General features: G+C 37.5%; 1 protein-coding gene across 2 annotated transcripts in view; it reads right to left on the bottom strand.

Moving 5' to 3' along the window:
* Positions 1-1058: 1058 nt before the first annotated feature.
* Positions 1059-18701, bottom strand: part of SECISBP2 (SECIS binding protein 2) — a 28144-nt gene continuing 10501 nt past the window's right edge. For both annotated transcript variants that reach the window (XM_074165658.1, XM_074165657.1), the window contains 11 exons: positions 18339-18497; positions 14285-14386; positions 12491-12610; positions 11061-11193; positions 8968-9137; positions 7298-7436; positions 6096-6225; positions 4776-4996; positions 3891-4045; positions 3247-3448; positions 1059-2438 (listed from right to left, as the gene is read on the bottom strand). In XM_074165658.1, coding sequence (XP_074021759.1) covers positions 2329-2438; positions 3247-3448; positions 3891-4045; positions 4776-4996; positions 6096-6225; positions 7298-7436; positions 8968-9137; positions 11061-11193; positions 12491-12610; positions 14285-14386; positions 18339-18497 — 1641 coding nt within the window. In that variant the 3' untranslated portion in view covers positions 1059-2328. The remainder of the gene's footprint in view (positions 2439-3246; positions 3449-3890; positions 4046-4775; positions 4997-6095; positions 6226-7297; positions 7437-8967; positions 9138-11060; positions 11194-12490; positions 12611-14284; positions 14387-18338; positions 18498-18701) is intronic.

Below are 18701 nucleotides of genomic sequence, written 5' to 3'. Positions count from 1 at the left end.
GTTTTTAACATTCTGGAAGCAAGTAAAATGGTACCTAAGAATCACTATAGCTTGAGTCCATGGGGACAGCTGCTCCTAGCATAGCAGAAAGCTTTGTATTTATCCCTAAATTATCCCCTAACTGGTAAGACTTAAGTTAGATAAGAGTGAAGAGAATGCTTTCTTCAATGTAGGAAACTAAGACCTTCCTCAATGACCCTTTTCACACATGAATGACCGATGTCACACATACAGGATGAAAATTCTTATATACAAACCATTTTCCCAATTTTTCACATTGAAAATCATAAATTAATGCTGATATACTCTTCTGACACTAATGTTCAAAAGAAATTTTTTCCCCATTATGTTTCTCTTATGACATCTTTTATGGCTAATGGACAACTTATAAAAAGACTTTTCTTGAATTGTCCCTGATGTATTTGTTCATTAGATTTAGAGTAGAGTTCAGTTTAGTTCTGGGGTGCTGGGTGGGAAGGTAAGGCTTTTTAAGATTAAGGTCTGTGTTTTAGATGAGCGTAGCTAAGCTTCACCTTGTCTTTGAAGCAAAGTACTGTAAGTAGTACAAAAAGATTGCCAGATTTTTTGTTTAGATCAACTCTGTGAAAAAAACATTTGTATAACAGAATTAGGGAACACAGCTATGATCCCTTATAAGTGATTTTTTTTGCTATATTCTAAGAACAGGAAATAACTCCCTAAGACTTTGAACAACCTATAATGTTTCCAAAGTAACTTTCCATGCTCTTCTTTATAGTGACTAGGGTTAGCAGTTTCAGAATTTTAGATGTGTATCAAAGTGATATAAATATAAATAAAGCAGAACTTACCTCTGGATCAAGGATAGCTGCTAGCTGAAACCATCTTTCATCACTGGGATCTTTTAACCTCAATTTCCACTTAAGATTAGAAGAAACTAATACAAAAAGATCATCATCATAATTTGTGACCAACTGTGCATTTCAGCTTAAGGCTGGCTTCCCTTACCAACGTTCTTCCTCAAAATTGACATTTCAAGTATCATGAAGTGCCCACAAGAAGACTTGAGTCACAGCCATACATCATAGAATCAATATATTGTAACATTTTATACAATTTACATTCTACAAAATTGTTTGAAATTTCAAAGTTATTTAAAGCTTTTTTATAACTTCTAACTTCACCAGGTAGTTACTTTCCAAAGTATTGCTCTACGAATGTTCAGTGTGGTGAAGCACTTACAGTCACATTTCAGAGATGCTGGCAGCAGCACACAGCATCTATATAATCTTTCAGAACAGCTGACATAAGTTCCATGTGCATCTTCCAATTCCTTTCTTTAGGCTTGTCCTCTTATGTCTGCAACTTGTGTAAAGAATGGTATTTATATAGGACATTTCCACTAAGACGCTCCAGCACCATTATAAGCACATTTTATTTTTAAAATTTTATCTACTGTGTTTTCCCTATCTTTGATACAAATTGAGACTGATCAAGAACTCCTACATATATACACCAACACAACCCCAAAGTGAAGGAATGAGGAGTCTGTCAGCACAGAGAAGGTACAGATAGGATAGCAGGATGGCACAGTTGTTGTTCTTCAAGGACCTATGATAAACTAGTCTCAGTAGCAGCAGAAACATCATCATTGTACACTTAATCAACTTTGTAAAATTTCTAAACAAAGTGTTTTCATGTCAGGAATTTCAGACTTTTGTAGTCAATGCTCTCTCCATTACACCAGCTGTATGATCCCAGAAGAACAAAATATCACACAGAAGAGCTAATTGGGAAACTTTGTCATCCTGGCCTTCCGTTGTCAGTTTCAATCAAGTTGCCTGCCCAGAATTAATTTCTTGCAGACTGGAAGAAAGGGACATTGATGCCAGCCTGCCCACCTAAGCAGGTTTATTTAGAAGAAAAAAACAAAATCAAACCCACAACCAAATAAGAGTTGAAGTTCTTTAAACAAGAGTTAAAAATAAAAAGCTACTCTCTGCAAGCCCCAATCTTCTGGCTCATGGAATCTCTTCCCAAATAAATTTATCTTTCTAGAAAGTTCTTTTGGTCTACTGTATCACTAACAAATCAATGCTAGTCCATAAAACCACTGAAGTATGTCAAGCCAGTTTAAGCGGTTTGGGGGTAAGACAATTTGCTGTTGTCATCTGCTATAGTAATCAACGAAATACATAGAATGTAAGAGCATTAGCCAGTGCCTCATGTGCTCCAGTGTGTATTTTACTTAAAGGGATTCAGAACATATATTTCTTAATTTTTTAAAATTTTGCTACTCTCTTCCTAGGGATCTAATAAAATCATATTAAAAGCCCAACAGGTCTTTATTTACTGATGCTCTTCCGAATTCACTATCACCATGTCAGCAGTTGCACTCTTTTCCAGTTCCAGTGCATATGGGTTATACTCTTCTTCAAGTTTTCTCTTCCAGATTTTAACTAGGGAATATTAGAGAGAAAAAAAAAACACAAACAAACAAACAACAAATAAACAAGTTACTGTATAATACTTGAGGAAAAACTTAAAATGAAAAGTCACACTGATTCTCTACTTCCTCCTCAAAGGAAGTGCTGAGATAAGTTGGCATAGGGGCATGCTGCCGTGTACACCACATGACATCAGATGGCACATGAAAGAATACTTTAGAAGCAATGGGATCCATTGACGTCCAATTGTCCAGCTCTCTACTCAAGCAAGCCTAACTCTGAAGATGGATCCAAATTTAAAAAAACTCAGAAGTTTTCAAAACTTTCAAAGAAGTTTTGAATTGCCTAGTATCTGTGATTACTGTCGTTGTCTGGTGACTATATGAGCAGGACTAGAGGAATGTGTTTCTAGAAGTAAGCGGCCTTTACAAAACATGAACAGTTTCAGAACAGGAAGATGCACCTCAAACAGGCTTCAATACAAAACATAAGTCTGCCATGCTTATATAATATGCACTTCTAGATAAAAACTTAAGAGTTTTTTTAACAAATAGAAATATTAAGGAGCTCTGTTAAACCTCCTTGGACAAAGCAATGAATACTACTTGCCATCAGTGGATTTCAGAGAATAATTTTCTCTAAGACATCTTAAGAGCTGACCTCAGGTTTACAAAATTAGAGGGGTGGGGGGAACTCACAGAAAAACAGAATTTCCCCCCTTGCTAACCACTTAAGTGTCAGGTGTCATTTGTTTCAAATGGTAAAATTGAAATGCACTTTGAATGAAAACTGAACCAAAAACAAGTCAGTAAATACTCACTATAATTTGGTACATCCTCATCAGAGTCCTTGGAAGATGTTTTACCAGTTTCTGATATGCCATTTTTTTCACATTCAGTGGTTAAGATGTTGGGTTGGGTTTCTCTTAATCCTCCTTCAGCTTCTTCCTCTAAAGCTGCTATCATATCTTTGTAGGCCTTCCTGGCCTCTGTTGTCAGTTGTACCATTCTATGAAAATGGTCCTATGGAAACAAAATATTCAGAGATTAAATCATACATTAAGTTTTAACATCTCTGTGAAAATCTGTAATGAATATTCCTTACTCAGAACATGTATGTTCATATATAAAAGTTGAACAGCTAAGTATGTGTAAACAGATGAAAAACAAACCATTTATAAGAATGTATAAAAACACAAATTATCTTAAAAAAAAAAATAAAAATTTGGAAAAAGATCTAGATAGAGAGGATGTCAGGAAGAGATGGCCAACTACCTTTTTGAACAGTGCTGAGTGACTGTACTTCCAAAATCAAATTTTCATATAAGCCACTGACCTGGCATAAAGAGTGTAAGCGTGCAAAAGCAAAGCAAACAAAAAAAACCTTAAAGTCAGAGTACTTTTTTTTCCCTTACAGGTAAAAAGTAAAGCTAAACAAAAACAGGAACTTACATATTTAGCTTACCTGAGCACCATCATAGCTAAAAATCCCCACCACGCTCACAGGCACTGCTTTGTTCACACAGCGGCCTAGGGTCTTGCGATTAAGGGCAAAAACAAACGGGATATTTTGTTCACAGGCGCAGTCGATAATGTTGTGTAGAGTCTCATCCAACCCACCTGAAGCAGACAACAGAATTCGCAAAGAATGACACTATTCAAGGTGATTGAAACTGAAGCCCAGTACTGTTAAATGACAGCAAAAAATACCCCAAGATTACAGGTGCATTTTGAAACTACAGAAGTTTATAGGAAAAAAATACAAGGATCTCAGTAAGTGTTTGATCTCCATTTTCAAAGCAGAATTTGACATTTTTTTCTTAATTTTTAATTAGCAGTATTCTTAGACTGCTAGTATTCCATATTTTGTTATATGTGTAGTATAGTCTTATGTAGTATTAAAAAGAAGAGCCAGCTTCTAAAAAGTTATTTAAAACTTAGTAGAAAGTAAAGACAATAATTACAACAAATTTTAAATAAACTATAACTGACAACTTATTGTCAATCTGTGGCCTAAAAGACTGAAACAACAGGACTTCTTGTGGTGGCAAAGCTGACATCAGTGACCTTTGTGTCTTCTCAGCTGTGCTAGTACAATCTTTTGCACAGATGCACTGCAAATTGATAAGTAAACAAATTCTAGTTTCATATAATTTCCCCATCCCAGATAGTTTGACTCAGCTCACACTTCAGCTATGCACCAGTAAACAAATCTGAAGAAGGAAGGCATCTCTATATGACTGGATTTTAAAGGCTACTCAAATAAGTTCTTCTTCTTTGCTATTATACTAAGTCTGCTTTATCGCATTTCTTTTATTAAACAAACATATATATTTTTAAACTTATTTACCCTTTGACTTAATCTTTTCACAGTTAGGAGAGATGATGACGCACTTCAGTTTTTTCAGCTTCAGATGTTTCAAAACTTCTCTAAGACCCATAACAAGTCTGCGTTTTATCTTGGCCTTTACTGGGTCTTTCTGATACAAGCGATCTTGGAAACGAACCAGTTCTTTTAAGAGATCTGTCACGCAACTGTCAACTTCTTTACTAAGTACTTGGCTGCAATAACTGGAAGAAAGGATCGACTAAATGTTAAACCCCTAAAATTACTAATATATAACACATAAATATGTAATATGTAAAATAGAAACAGTTTACCTTCTATTCTACGTCTTTGTCTTTTTTCCATTTTCACTCCAAACACACTTGTTATATCATGAAAACACAAATTTACTTAACATTTTTTTCAGTAACTGAGAACTTTATACATAAAGTTTTGTTACTTGTTTTATCTGGCTCCCCTATCAAACAATACTAAAAATACATACACACATGTACAATAAACCTACATATATGTTTTATACGGATTTGTATGTACGTACATGTTTTTCTGTTGAAGCATTTTTCTGAGGGCATTTATTTTGACCTATATAAATCAAAGAACAGCAAACAAAGTACAAAATTCTGATATATTTCCTAACAAAGACAGAAATATGGATCAAATTCCTTCTCCCCAGGTTCCTAGTTTTTGTCTATCATCCTCTTTCACTTATCAACTACAGCCTTATGGTGTTCATAAGGAAAGGTTAAAAACAGACGTACTTTGTACTTCTAGTGTTCCCTGGGGAAGATCAGGGTTCCAAATTATTTTTCTCCCCAGATTTTACCCAAAAAATCGTTCAGTAAAGAAGGGTCTCAATGAGAAAAACTAAAGATATCTCAACTGCACAGTCAACAACGTCAACTGGCCTGTCACATTCTTTACTTTTTTGCCATTGGGTCTGGCAGAAGAAAACCAAAGTACACACTGAAAATAAATTGTACTACTCTTTTCCTTAAATATTAAGATGGCACTCCATTTATTTAAAATACACTTTAACAGCAGCTCCTTATCCTTCCTTAGCCTCTAATGAATTTAATGAATTTCTGATCTTTTTTTTCAAGGAACATGCATTTTGAAGTGAGAATTACAACTATGTACAGACTATTTATCTGGATATCATTTCTTTGCTTGTGTGTCAGCTTACAGAAAAACTGAAAAAAAATTTAGAACCTTCAGTCTAAACTCCAGTTAGTGTTGCACAGAATGCAGTTGAAACATCTTGCTTGAGAAATGCTGTATCAGTGGTACTGTGGAAAACCAGACATCAACACAATTGATACTTACTCTCTAAACTTCCTACTATGGATTTTTGGAAGATTGGAGGTTAACTGCTTTGAATTCATAGAACCTTCTGTAGATTCCTTGATCCCTGTGTTTTCCGGAAACCCTTCAGCAACTTGCGTTACAGGAACAGCTATCAGGTAAATAAAGATTTTTTTTCAATAAATTTTTTTGACTAACTTGTCAAGTATGTCTTGAAGAGTCATTACTTCAGTATTACAAGTCTGTGGTAGTAGGGGAACACGTCGTACATTTTTTATCTCTTAGTTTTTATTATTATATCTCTTTTTAAACAGATTGCCAAAGAGATGCAGGGACTCTCATTACAACATATAATAAATCTAACAGGCATAAAAGTATGGAACAGTAATCAGACTCCCAATTACTCAACTACATTAATTATCAGCTTTGGCACACTTTAAAATCTAGATAAGCCCAAGCTGAATCTTAGAAAATTCTGAAGTTACAGTTTTCATTTGGTACACATTTTTGAAAGTACTAAGTGTGCTCACTCTAAAACCTGCATTTACATACTTGTCCTGGTTTGAGCAATACAGGACTAATTTATCTTCTAATGCTTGGGAAAACTGCATGTTTAGAAGACTCTAGTGTCTGAATTTGTGAAAATATTTACTTTATAGCCCACTATGGTATGCAGATTTCAAGGTCTCAGGGTTTTCAAGTTAGTCAAGTGCAGGGATGAAGAGTGAGACCCAGGCATTTGACCCAATCTGGCCAACAGGACTATTTCATACCATGAACATTACATTCAACATATAAATTAGAAAGTTTGCTGTGAAGTTCTCTCTTCCTTGATGGCAGTGGTTCAGAGAACTTCTTACCCCTGTGCCAGACCCCTGAGGCCTTCCATTCCTCCTGCAGCCACAGCACTTGCAGTGTCCAACATTTGCTGTCCACGGCTGGGAGTGCACAGCTTCCTACAGATAGAATTGGCTGAGTATAATCCTTATAAATTTTATATTGGTATTGGGATCAATATTGGTTCTTTAGTGTTATGTTATCTATCTAGTCTTATTCTATTAAATCTGTTTATATTTCAACCCTTGGGTTTCCTTGTTTTCTCCTGATTGCCTTTCTTGGGTGGGGAGGGGTCATTAAGTGATAGAGTAATTGTCCAAACAAAAATAAATTGTTGTGGGTTTCTCAAACCATAACAATACTGTATGATAACCTTTGAAAGATACCTGCTTGACCATGCTGTAAAAGCATTTCATCTTCAGTAATATTTTCTGCAGACTGACAAATATTATCTTCATCTTTTGGTACTGCAGTCTGTTCTAACAAGTGTTGCTGTTTTCGTTGTTCTCTTTCTTTCAGAATAATCTAAAAAATGTATTTATAAAAAACCAAATCAATTCAATGTCACATAGAGTAAGAGAAACTGGTTTGTTATAAGTGTTTACATACAGGCCATAAAGAACTTTGGCACTGTCATTTAAGTTTAAAATATTTTGGGGTTTTTTTAATTTGCACAAAAAAAGAAGGAAAGATAGTCCCTACATCTACATAGAATAGGACGTATTCCTTGATTACCAGTGTCTGGGTGGAGAAAATAACTACTAAGGATCAACTACAAAGGCAGAACCAAAGTTAAAGCGATTAATTGCTTCAATGCAGAGAAGCAGGTGAAAAAGTCTCCCTCTTTATCTTTATTCTTCAGACCATCAATTCGTAGCAATTCAGCCAAACGCTCAAGTACTTACATATATATGCATATATATATGCACAGTTACTCCTCCCCTTTATTCCCCTGTTCAAAATCTTGAGTGAGTCTAATAGATCACTGTCTCTGAATTTGCTGGTTGAAGAAAAAGAGACAAAATTACCATGGACAGCTAAGCCATACGGTACATAGAAGGAAGGAAAGCAGAACATACCCTGGATCCATACATGCTACTGTAGCTGAAAGCAATAATCAGTTTCCTGAAACTCATCTTCCCTTGCTGCTTTCATAACTACTAAGGAGTATATAGCAGTATATATGACCACTAGCTCAGCTAATCTACCCAAAATCTGTAATTAATTACACCATAGAATCTAATTGCAAAAATAAATTTCTCCTTTTGTATTTGTCATAGATAAACGAAGAACAAAAATAAGCTCCCTACCATATTCAGAACACAACTATTACACACACAAAGCAATCTTTGTCTTCTCAAACCTACTTTGGAAAATAGATGGCATGAAGATAGAACAGCCAGAAGACACAGGAATTAGTATCACTCGCCAGAGTTTGTTATATATGTGGTTTATATTGTACAGTTCTGAAATTCAACTAAGCAGCACAGAATGACCACTAAACTACCTTCACTACCTCTGTAAGAATGGTTCTAGGCCAAAAAGTGATCTAGTGATGGAGTGGTACCTCAAAATCCTCTGTACTGAAGACATGTTAGGAAGCAACACAAATAGGCAAAGAGAAGATACAAGAGAAATCACCAGGTGGATCTAACACTAGTTATTGCAGAATCAACTAAAATTCTGGCTTGTAAGAACACAGAAACACTACCTTTGTTTGATCCATTCTCTCCAGTCCTGCAAACTAGCATATCTTAGCCAAACCAAAGAAGATTTCTTTGGATGTACCCCTAAATGGTACGTGGACACTTTTGTATTGGGACTGCTTCAGGTACCAAGTGACTTAAGTGAGAAAATATCTTTTGGGAGAATCTGTATATGCTACTTAGCAAGACTCCCCTGCCTCTCCTCCCCTTCTTTAAGCCAAGGAAAGCTAAAATTGAATTTACACAACTGGATGCTGATCTCTATATCGGAAGGTTTAACAGGTTCACAGAGTAATACTGAAGTTACATTAGCTTGTATTGTCCTATTTAAGGTAAAAAAATATGAGCACCTTTTTAAGACGTGTTGGTCTCTTTGCTTTAGGGACTTCTCTCTGTTTCCCTTTCTTTATCAAAGGAGCGCTGGAATCCAAAGGGTTATGAGGCATCTTTCCTTGATTTATCCAGTGACTTTTTGTGGCTGTAGCAGGTTCTTTAGAAAGCAATGGTATGGCACCACCAACTGAGATAAAAAAAGTCTGCATCAGACAACTATAGCAAAAATCTAAACTAGAATCCAATGCAAGTTTAATGACTGGATTAGAACTAGCATAAAATCATTAAAATTGTCTTGTGTTGCTATTAAGAATATTTACAGGCAATCCTGTGTCATTAAGTGATGCTATTTAATAAAGGTACTCCTCCCAAAAGACTCACATGTCCTCTATTTCTATTATAGAACTAAAATAACAAGCTCTGTCCCTGAACTCCCAAAGTCGTGTTTGGCAAAACACTGAACTCCAAGCTACCTTCAACACCACACCATGCCAGCTTGGTAAACCTTCAGGAATCTCCATGTTTCATAGTAATGGCATCTTCTCCTCCACAGATTCTGTACTTTGTTAAGATAAATACATAGCTGCCGTATTACAGATTTTAGATTTAACTGCAGTACATTATCTGGAGCACTTACTCCTACCATTTGTTATGTCTTAAGGAAGTGGATGAAGTTAATTTGCAGATGGGTAATGAGTAATGCAAAGCTACTGCTAAGTCTCTTTTGCTTAACCAGCACAGCTCTCAGGAGATGTCTATTTCATTTGCATTTTTCAGAGGGTTTAGAACACAGAAGCTTTAAATGACAGGTCAAATCACTGAACCTGAACCTTCCAAACCATGACTTCACACCCTAAAAACTAGTCTGCTTTTTCAATTCACTATCAGTAGGAACTGCCATATCATGTGAGAGCACTTTGTCGAACTTCAGTTACCTGCAATATAAATGAGGTTACATTAGCAAGACAATGAAGAGGATGTCATAAGTATCAGTGGAATGTGCTTGACACCTTTGTGCCTCAGGCAACCTCTCTCCCCTAAAAAACACCCAAAGCTTCTGGCAGCTTGTCTTAAGTCATCTTCAGTTACTGCTTCCAAAGTATTTATATGCCGATCCTCCAATACCACACACAGTACTATTAGCATAGTTTATATATACAAACACATACAGTAACAGTTTACTTCATAAACTGTTCATAAAAAAAGAGATCTGGAGAAAAAGAATTTTAAAAAGCATCTTACAAGTTTTCTCAGTTAGTGAAGGAAAACCTCATCAACGCTTCATGTTTTGAGCTTCTTTTTAAAAAGCTGTTATCACATTAAACATTGGAGATGAATTATCTTGTGATTAGCTCTTTTTCTGACATAATTTTTTGAAAAAGTTCCTTATTGAAATAAGGAGAGAAATTTTATCATCATTTAATTCTAGCAAACATACGCTTCCTTTTGCAAACTATACTGCACTAACATAGCCAAGATTAAATTTTGAGCCACAATGAAACAGACACAAAACTATTTGTTTCTGCTTCTTGGTTATGCATCCATAAGGTCCAAAAGATTCTCTCCTTCCAAAATCTAGCATTTTGTTAAGGGCAATTATTTCACAATTATCAGGCATGGCAGAACTCATCTTTTGGCTTGGGCTGATTGACCGGTGTTTGCAAAAGGAGCTTTTCCACTCTAGGAATTCCAGCAAAAGTAAATTTCTAGAGGACTTCTAGCTTCAGAGGAGCTTAAGAATGCCTTTGTTATTGTGCAGCCCCTTCCTGCAGGTGCACATCACAACAGTAATACACATATTTAAGACAAAGCAAAAATGTCCACAAACGTTAGTATCAAAGCTAAATTTCAATTTCATCTTTATATAAGGTATTCTTTTACAAATCATTGTCCTGAAGATTTTTCTTTCCCCAAGTCTTCCTCCAAACAATTCAGAATGCTATGCTTTTTAAATTTTTTAAGAACCTTCATTTTCTCTTGTATCTTGTGAACTGTGCTCCTGTCTGCATATTCAGATATCATTACAGATCAGAAATCAGACTATATTTCATGTTTGAATACTAAAAAACAATTCAAGTTGAAAGAAAGGAAATTTCATCATAACCAATACCTGAAAACACCACAGGTTTAGAAGACTGTTTTGACTTCTCTGTTTGCTGCTTCTGCTCCAAGACTGCCAGCATGCCACCCAAATCCAATTGCATGGGAATTTGACTCTTCTTACCAGTGCTCCTGGATGTTTCCTGAACAAGTTCAGTACCAATTAGTAACACTCTCCATTTCAGACGTAAAGGCTCTTTTTATATGGTGTGTAATACGCTCCTAACATCTTCATCCATTATACTTTTGATTTTTAACTTGATTCAATGAAAGTATTTTTATCTTTAAACAGACATCAACTTTAATGTGAAAAATAAAAAAACAGAAAGAGTTCAAATAACTTTTGAACAGCCATTGGAATAAAGCATAGACATATAAAGCATTTAATAAAAGAGGTGTTTTATGTCAGTTTCCCACTTTGGTCAGACTGCCACCTATCACTGAAAAAGAAAAAAGGCTTACCAGAATTGAAAGTTTTGTTAAAAGTACAGAAAAACTACTTGTTTTTTAAACTAATCTTCCAGGTTATGTGGCTGCAATACACATATATCATTATCTTCAAGGCCTTATTAAAAAGGGAGGTCATTGTCTTTAAACATCACTGCCTCATAAGCAGTAACCTTTCTATCTGCTTTGAAGAGAAGGCAAAAGTGGTGTCCCCCATTTGGCGCGACATTTAATGATTTGGAATATAAAAAGATTACAAATGCTTCAGCATTCCTGCTTCAGCAGGGGAGTTGGACTAGATGATCTTTATGGTCCCTTCCAACTCTAAAAAAATTCAGTGAAATTCAGTGAAATTCAGTGAATAGTCTAGCAAAGACTATGAAAGGGCAAACTACAATGGCAGAACATGCTAAGGAAATGACTCTCGGAATTTGTACTTTCAGAAGCCTTATCCTGGAGGTTCAATTCATTATATCTTCTGTTACAATATGATTAAGGAATGTGACCTCCTCCTTCTGAGTCTAGGATCTCATCTTGCATCAGAGCTATGCCAGAACCTACTCACCAACATGGAATTACTTACTGACCTCACTGTTGGTCTGTATTTCTCCTCCCTGACCCAAACTAAGTGGATTTCCTTGCCTTCTTGTCCTAATCTGGCAGAACCACTTTTAAGAGGTTCCCAACTCCTTAAGACAATCAGTTTGGACTGGATTTACACCATGATCAAATAAGGTAGAGGAAAGAAAAATTTCTGATATCTGAAACTTGCAGACATTAATGAAAAGCTAGTACTTCTCCCTAAACACTGTATCATAAACTGGGGGCTAGCAACTACTACCACTGACTGCTTCTAATCAAGGGGATCTTGTCACTTATCTCAAAGTACGAACACAATTGCAGAAAAGCTTGGATTTAGTCTTATATTTAAATATGCTAATTTTCTTTGTCATTTTGAGTTGTAAACTTCTTTTGAAACATTAATTAATTTACCTGCATTTTCTTTCTTTCTAATATAGAAGATGAAGCTTGTTTCCCTAACAGTCCATCCACCTTGGGAGTTCCATCCACTGCACAAGACCGACTATCCAAAGGCTCTTTGGGGAGACGGATCTTTGAAATTTAGAAACAAAAGGTGACACAGAGGAAAAAAAATGTTTAAAGAAACATGGAAAAGGGGAAGTGAAGATGATTTTAAATTCAAATAGATATATAGACAGTGGGATTGAGTCTACCCTCAGCAAGTTTGTGAATGACACCAAGCAGAGTAGTACAGACAATATACTTCAGGGACAGGATGTCATCCAGAGGGACCTTGGCAGGCTTGAGGAGTGGGCCTGTGTGAACCTCATGAAGTTCAACATGGCCAAGTCCAAGGTTCTGGACCTGGGCTGGGGCAATCCCCAGTATCAATACAGACTGGGTGATGAATGGATTGAGGGCAGCCCTGCAGAGAAGATCTTGCAGATGCTGGTGGACGAAAAATTGAACATGAACCAGCAACATGTGCTCACAGCCCAGAAAACCAATTCTGTCCTGGGCTGTGTAAAAAGAATTTTGGCCAGCAGGTCGAGGAAGTGATTCTCCCCCTCTACTCTGCTCTGATGTGTCCCCACCTGGAGTACTGTGTGCAGTTCTGTGGTCCCCGGCACAAGACAGATATGAAGCCATTAGAGCAGGTCCAGAGGAGGCCCACAAAACTGGTCAGAGGGCTGGAGCACCTCTGCTGTGAAGACAGGCTTAGAGAGATGATGTTGTTCAGCCTGGAGAAGAGAAGGCTCCGGGGGAACCTTACTGTGGCCTACTAGAAGTGCAATCATTTATTGGCTACCATACTACTTAGACTCATTATCTCCTCCTTTTTCTCAGATTTGGAAGAAAAAAAACCAGCAAGGCAGTTTCATCTTCAAACATTTGTTACAGAGGAGTGTAAGTGGCTTAATGATCACACGTCTCTACAATTTATGTAAACTTTGAGAGGCTATATCCCACTTGTGCCTGCAAAGCTAAAAGGTTTCTCTCATTTGAGGTGCAAGTCCGTATAGCACTTTCTTTATAACAGATCTGACTTGAGCAATTACTGTGCCTTTTGCTGCTCACTCCTCCTTGTTAATTCAATTTACTGCCTCAAACAAAGCAAACAAAGGGTTTGGTTGTGTTTTGTTTTTTCTTTAAACCACTAATATTCACAGTGAAACAAAACCAAGGACAAAAATTTCTAGCAGCAAAACTAGATTAAAAGAAACAGAAACCTGGAATTTCACCTTTATTACTTATGTTATTTGCTTTGTAAGGGAGGATTTATAATTAAACTCAAATTCTTACCCTTGCACAGCTTGAGAATGAAGGGTTACACTGTTCAGATGCCCTTGAAATTTGATTATATGAACAAACACCAAAGACAAAAATTGAAAGAGTCTTAGTATTATTTTTAAGAAATACAAAATTAAACCAGAACACTACCTGTAGGAAAATAAACTACATAAACAGAATTCACCTCAACTAACTTCGAGTGCCCACAGCAGAGGTGTCTATATTGGAATTAGCCCAGAATTTAGGCCCAGTTCAGAGGCCAAAAAGGTATCTCCTTTGGAATGATATGAATCTATTGAATACAGTGAGCAGCTCTTCACTGTCCACACAGTACCTAAGAAGACTGCCATGGGCAGAGCCCCACATCATAACCACCTACATTTAATCAAAAGAATTCCACCTTTAGTGTCATTTAAAACTTGCAGTCTTTTTGCTTATTTTCTTAACATCACATAATGTCATAACATTACTTACTTCAGTCTGCTTTCTGACAGCAGGAGTAAATGATGATTTCTGAGATCCTAGTCTGTTTCTCCTATCAGAAGAGGCTGCCAGATCAGGAAACTCCTCAGCATCCTAAATGAGTCAATGAGAAGATGATTTTACAAAAAATATCAAGACCATATTCTCAAAACTGAATTTTCCTACATTGAAACAACTTTCTCCCTGCTTATCAAGCATTCATCATAATTTGTTTCACATACAAAAATTCAGAAGCTAAGCGCAGTACCACCAACTATAATCAGCACTACAATGGTTGTCATCTATGCAGCAGTTCATTCAGGGCCAAAAGAGCTTACAAGAGAAATGCTTCCAACAGCAGCTTGTCATTGCTCCCAGCTGACACAAATAATTAGAGGTAAATGGCTCCTAAAGGACTGTTTTTCAGATCATTTAACAGCTTTGCAAACAACTTCCCTCTTCTCCCAGTACAGTCTCCAGCTGTACAATTCTGCCTTAAACATGTGAGTGGTGAAGAACAAAAAGGGGGAGCCAAAGGGTATTAACTCTTGACTACAGTATGGAAATAAACAGATAAATCATTCAAGTGATTGTGTAGGCTTAGACACAAGAGTAAATTTTACTAGCACAGGATACATTACCCAGACTCCGAATTAATTAAGTGCAGACATTAATTAATGTGGAGCTTGCTCTCCATTAGTCAACTTATATCCAATACCTCAATCATAATAAACATGATCCACCAGCTTGGTTTTCATTCAGTAGCTACTCCTCCCACTGCTTCTCCTCTGAGAGGCCTTTTCAGCTGTGATACAACAGAATCACAGAATGGTTAGAGTTGGAAGGGACATTAAAGATCATCGAGTTCCAACCCCCCTGCCATGGGCAGGGACACCTCCACTAGACCAGGTTGCTCAAAGCCCCAGTCAGCCTGGCCTTAAACACTTCTAGGGATGGGGCATCCACAACTTCTCTGGGCAACCTGTTCCAGTGTCTCACCACCCTCACAGTAAAGAATTTACTCCTAATATCTAATCTAAATCTCCCCTCTTCCAATTTAAAACCATTATCCCTTGTCCTGTCACTACATTTCCTGAAAAAGAGTCCTTCTCTGGCTCTCCTGTAGGTTCCCTTCAGATATTGGAAGGCTGCTATGAGGTCTGCCCGGAGCCTTCTCTTCTCCAGGCTGAACAACCCCAGCTCTCTCAGCTTGTCTTCATAGGGGAGGTGCTCCAGCCCCCTGATCATCTTTGTGGCCCTCCGCTGGACCTGTTCCAACAGGTCCATGTCCTTCCTGTGTTGAGGACTCCACAAAGCTGGACATAGTACTCCAGGTGGGGTCTCACGAGCGCAGAGTAGAGGGGTAGAATCACCTCCTGCGACCTGCTGGCCACACTTCTCTTAATGCAGCCCAGGATGCAGTTGGCTTTCTGGGCTGCCAGTGCACATTGCCGGCTCATGTTGAGCTTCTCATCCACCAACACCCCCAAGTCCTTCTCCTCAGGGCTGCTGTCTAGCAATTCTCTGCCCAACCTGTATTTGTGCCTGGGATTGCCACGTCCCAGGTGCAGGACCCTGCACTTGGCCTGGTTGAACTTCATGCGGTTTGCACGGGCCCACCTCTCCAGCCTGTCCAGGTCCCTCTGGATGGCATCCCTTCCTTCCAGCATGTCAACCACACCACCAAGCTTGGTGTCATCGGCAAACTTGCTGAGGGTGCACTCTATCCCACTGTCTATGTCTCCGACAAAGAGGCTGAACAGCACTGGTGCCAGTACCGACCCCTGAGGAACACCACTCATCACTGGCTGCCACTTGGACATTGAACCATTGACCACAACCCTTTGAGTGCAGCCATTCAGCCAGTTCCTTATCCACCGAGTCGTCCATCCATCAAACTCACAACTTCCCAGTTTTGAGACCAGGATACTACTGAACACACCAACACTTCTTGTCCAGCCGGAAAGATTTCATTTGAACAGCCCAAGCTAGGAAGCTCTAGCATAAGGACAGTCACACCTCACTAATTAATTATTTTTAAAGAAGCTTGGAAGTAGAAGATGACTGCAAGAAAGGGAAAAATATTTCACAAACACACTATTCCAGCTTTGGACTGGAACCAGAGGTGGTACTTCCACATTTAAATAGCCCTCACTAGAATAAATTTTAATTTCAGTCTGTCTAAACACTTCCTGAATTTAAATAAATTTCTGGCATTTCCTATAGCAAAATGAGTAACTAAAACCCAGCACTCAGTGTAATGTTACACCTCCTTATAATTGCTCTTAAATCATAACCTATAGGAAACAGAGGACAGCAAACAAAATTAGAAGAAAGATCAAATAATTTCCTTTTTATTTCCCTGTCACTTCTGATTCCCACTTAGCCATCTATTTTACAGACTGAGAAGTCCTAGTTTATTCAGTCTTGCCTCCTACAGAAATTGCTTCATACCTTTGATTATTTTTGGAGCCTTCTATGTATCTTTTTTAGTTCAAATATGTATTTTTTTTAACAAGTGGGGGAAACACAAGAAACCAAAATCCTCACTATATTTAGATAGGACACATACTGGATTTATGTGTGGTCATAATTAATTTTCTTTTCTATTTACCTAATAAGTCTCAGCACCCCCCTCAGAGAAAATACCTAACTTGGGGCCTATCACTGTGTATGGAAAAACAGGATTACTTTTCCCAAATACATTCGTTTATGCTCATTAACAGTATCTATAAATTGAGTGACTTTTACAAAACTAGTAAATGATCCGATATATTGCTCCAGTAAGCTGCTGCACATAGCAGAATCTTTTTAAATCCCCTGAGTGCCCAGAAGTTCCATCTGTATAATCCTTTCATGCTCTTCTATTTCAAGAGTATCATACAAGCTCACCCATTTTACAAACTGATGAGCACAGAAGCATTTCCAGCAAACCAGGAGGGTCTGAAAGCTGTCTCCCACTGCCACAACAGATGCAGCACCCATGTAATGGATTTCAGTGCAATGCACACATCATGTTTCACAATTCTATGCCTTTTTTTGGGGGGGGCTTCAATAGTCCCATTATCTTCCTACTACTTCCCATGACTCCTGTCATTCTCTATCCGTTCAGATAAGTCATCCACACATCAGACACTGTGTAGTAGCATATAGTAAAAATGGGGACGTTCTCATGAAGGAAAGAACCTGCGGATCTTTGCTTCTACCCATAATTCTCTAACAAAGAGGTCTGTAAACAGTAATTTCTTGTGCTGTTCCAGGACAATGAACCACACAATGAAAAGAATGTGTAGCCACAATTCTGCTCCATGTTCCACATTAAAACGTACAAAATAGAAGCCAGCTAGGAAGGCTTCTTTGTGCTGTCATTTCAAAGACTGAACATTACGTACACTAAATTAAATGTATATACAAACACACATACATAGTGGTTTCAACAAATTGGGCTTTCAATGAAGCACTGTTAAACCATGGACCATACAACAAGCCTCTAATGTGGGAGAGTCTAAAGTCTTCTGATATGCAGAACTATCAAAATACTAATACACATATTACAGCTATATGAATTTGCAAAAAACTGGAACTAGCAATCAGGAACATAAGCAGTGACAACTGTGTTCCATAGAAATTGCCTCCAAATGTGAAACAGGTAGAACTGTAATACCACTACCACATTCTTTAAAACGTGGCACGCTATAGTACCCAGTATATTCCTCGTTCCTTGTTCGCTTCGCTTTCTGCAACAATTTCTACAGAATATTTTTAATTTAGGAAAGTTGACTTTTATTGTCGTCTGTTAACATTCAGACTCTCAGATGCATCACTCCAAATTTGCTTGTATGTCTCTTCTGCACTCCTCTGCACTCACTGAATACCCAGTAAGTCAAAAGGCATAACTGTTCCCTACCAGTACCTTCTGATAAACATCTCAATTGAACTGGACCTGAACCAATATCATCTACTAATGCCATCTGAATTTAAATTTGTACAAAGCTATGTTAACATCTGGTCTTCCAATACACTCATAACACTTAAAAGAACAACAACAAACCCCTCTTCTGTGTACCTCAATCCTTGGTGGTTCCTGTATTACAGTAGATTCATTTTGAGGTTTGTCTACATCAGTGGGTGACTTTGTTTTTCTCTTCTTTTTTTTCTTTTTTTTCTTCTTTTCTGACCCTTCTTCAGGCTCAGTTTCACTAGCATCATTTTTTGTTTCTGACTGCTGAAAAAATTCATGAGGTGTGACCATTAGAAAATTATTCCTTTCAATACCACCCACCAAAATAAACACAAGTGACCATAACCACACTTACATAACTAAAGGGTATCTTAATCAATCCAGGCTAGGACATTAACTGGACAAGGAAAATTCAAGTTCTCTTAGAAATTCAGAACTACTGCAAAACCTCTTCATTTGAAGCACACT

This window comes from Numenius arquata, chromosome Z, assembly GCF_964106895.1.
Source record: "Numenius arquata chromosome Z, bNumArq3.hap1.1, whole genome shotgun sequence".
NCBI classification, from domain to species: Eukaryota; Metazoa; Chordata; class Aves; order Charadriiformes; family Scolopacidae; genus Numenius; species Numenius arquata.
The sequence above is the reverse complement of the archived record's forward strand: the minus strand, read 5'-3'. Positions and strand labels throughout refer to the sequence as shown.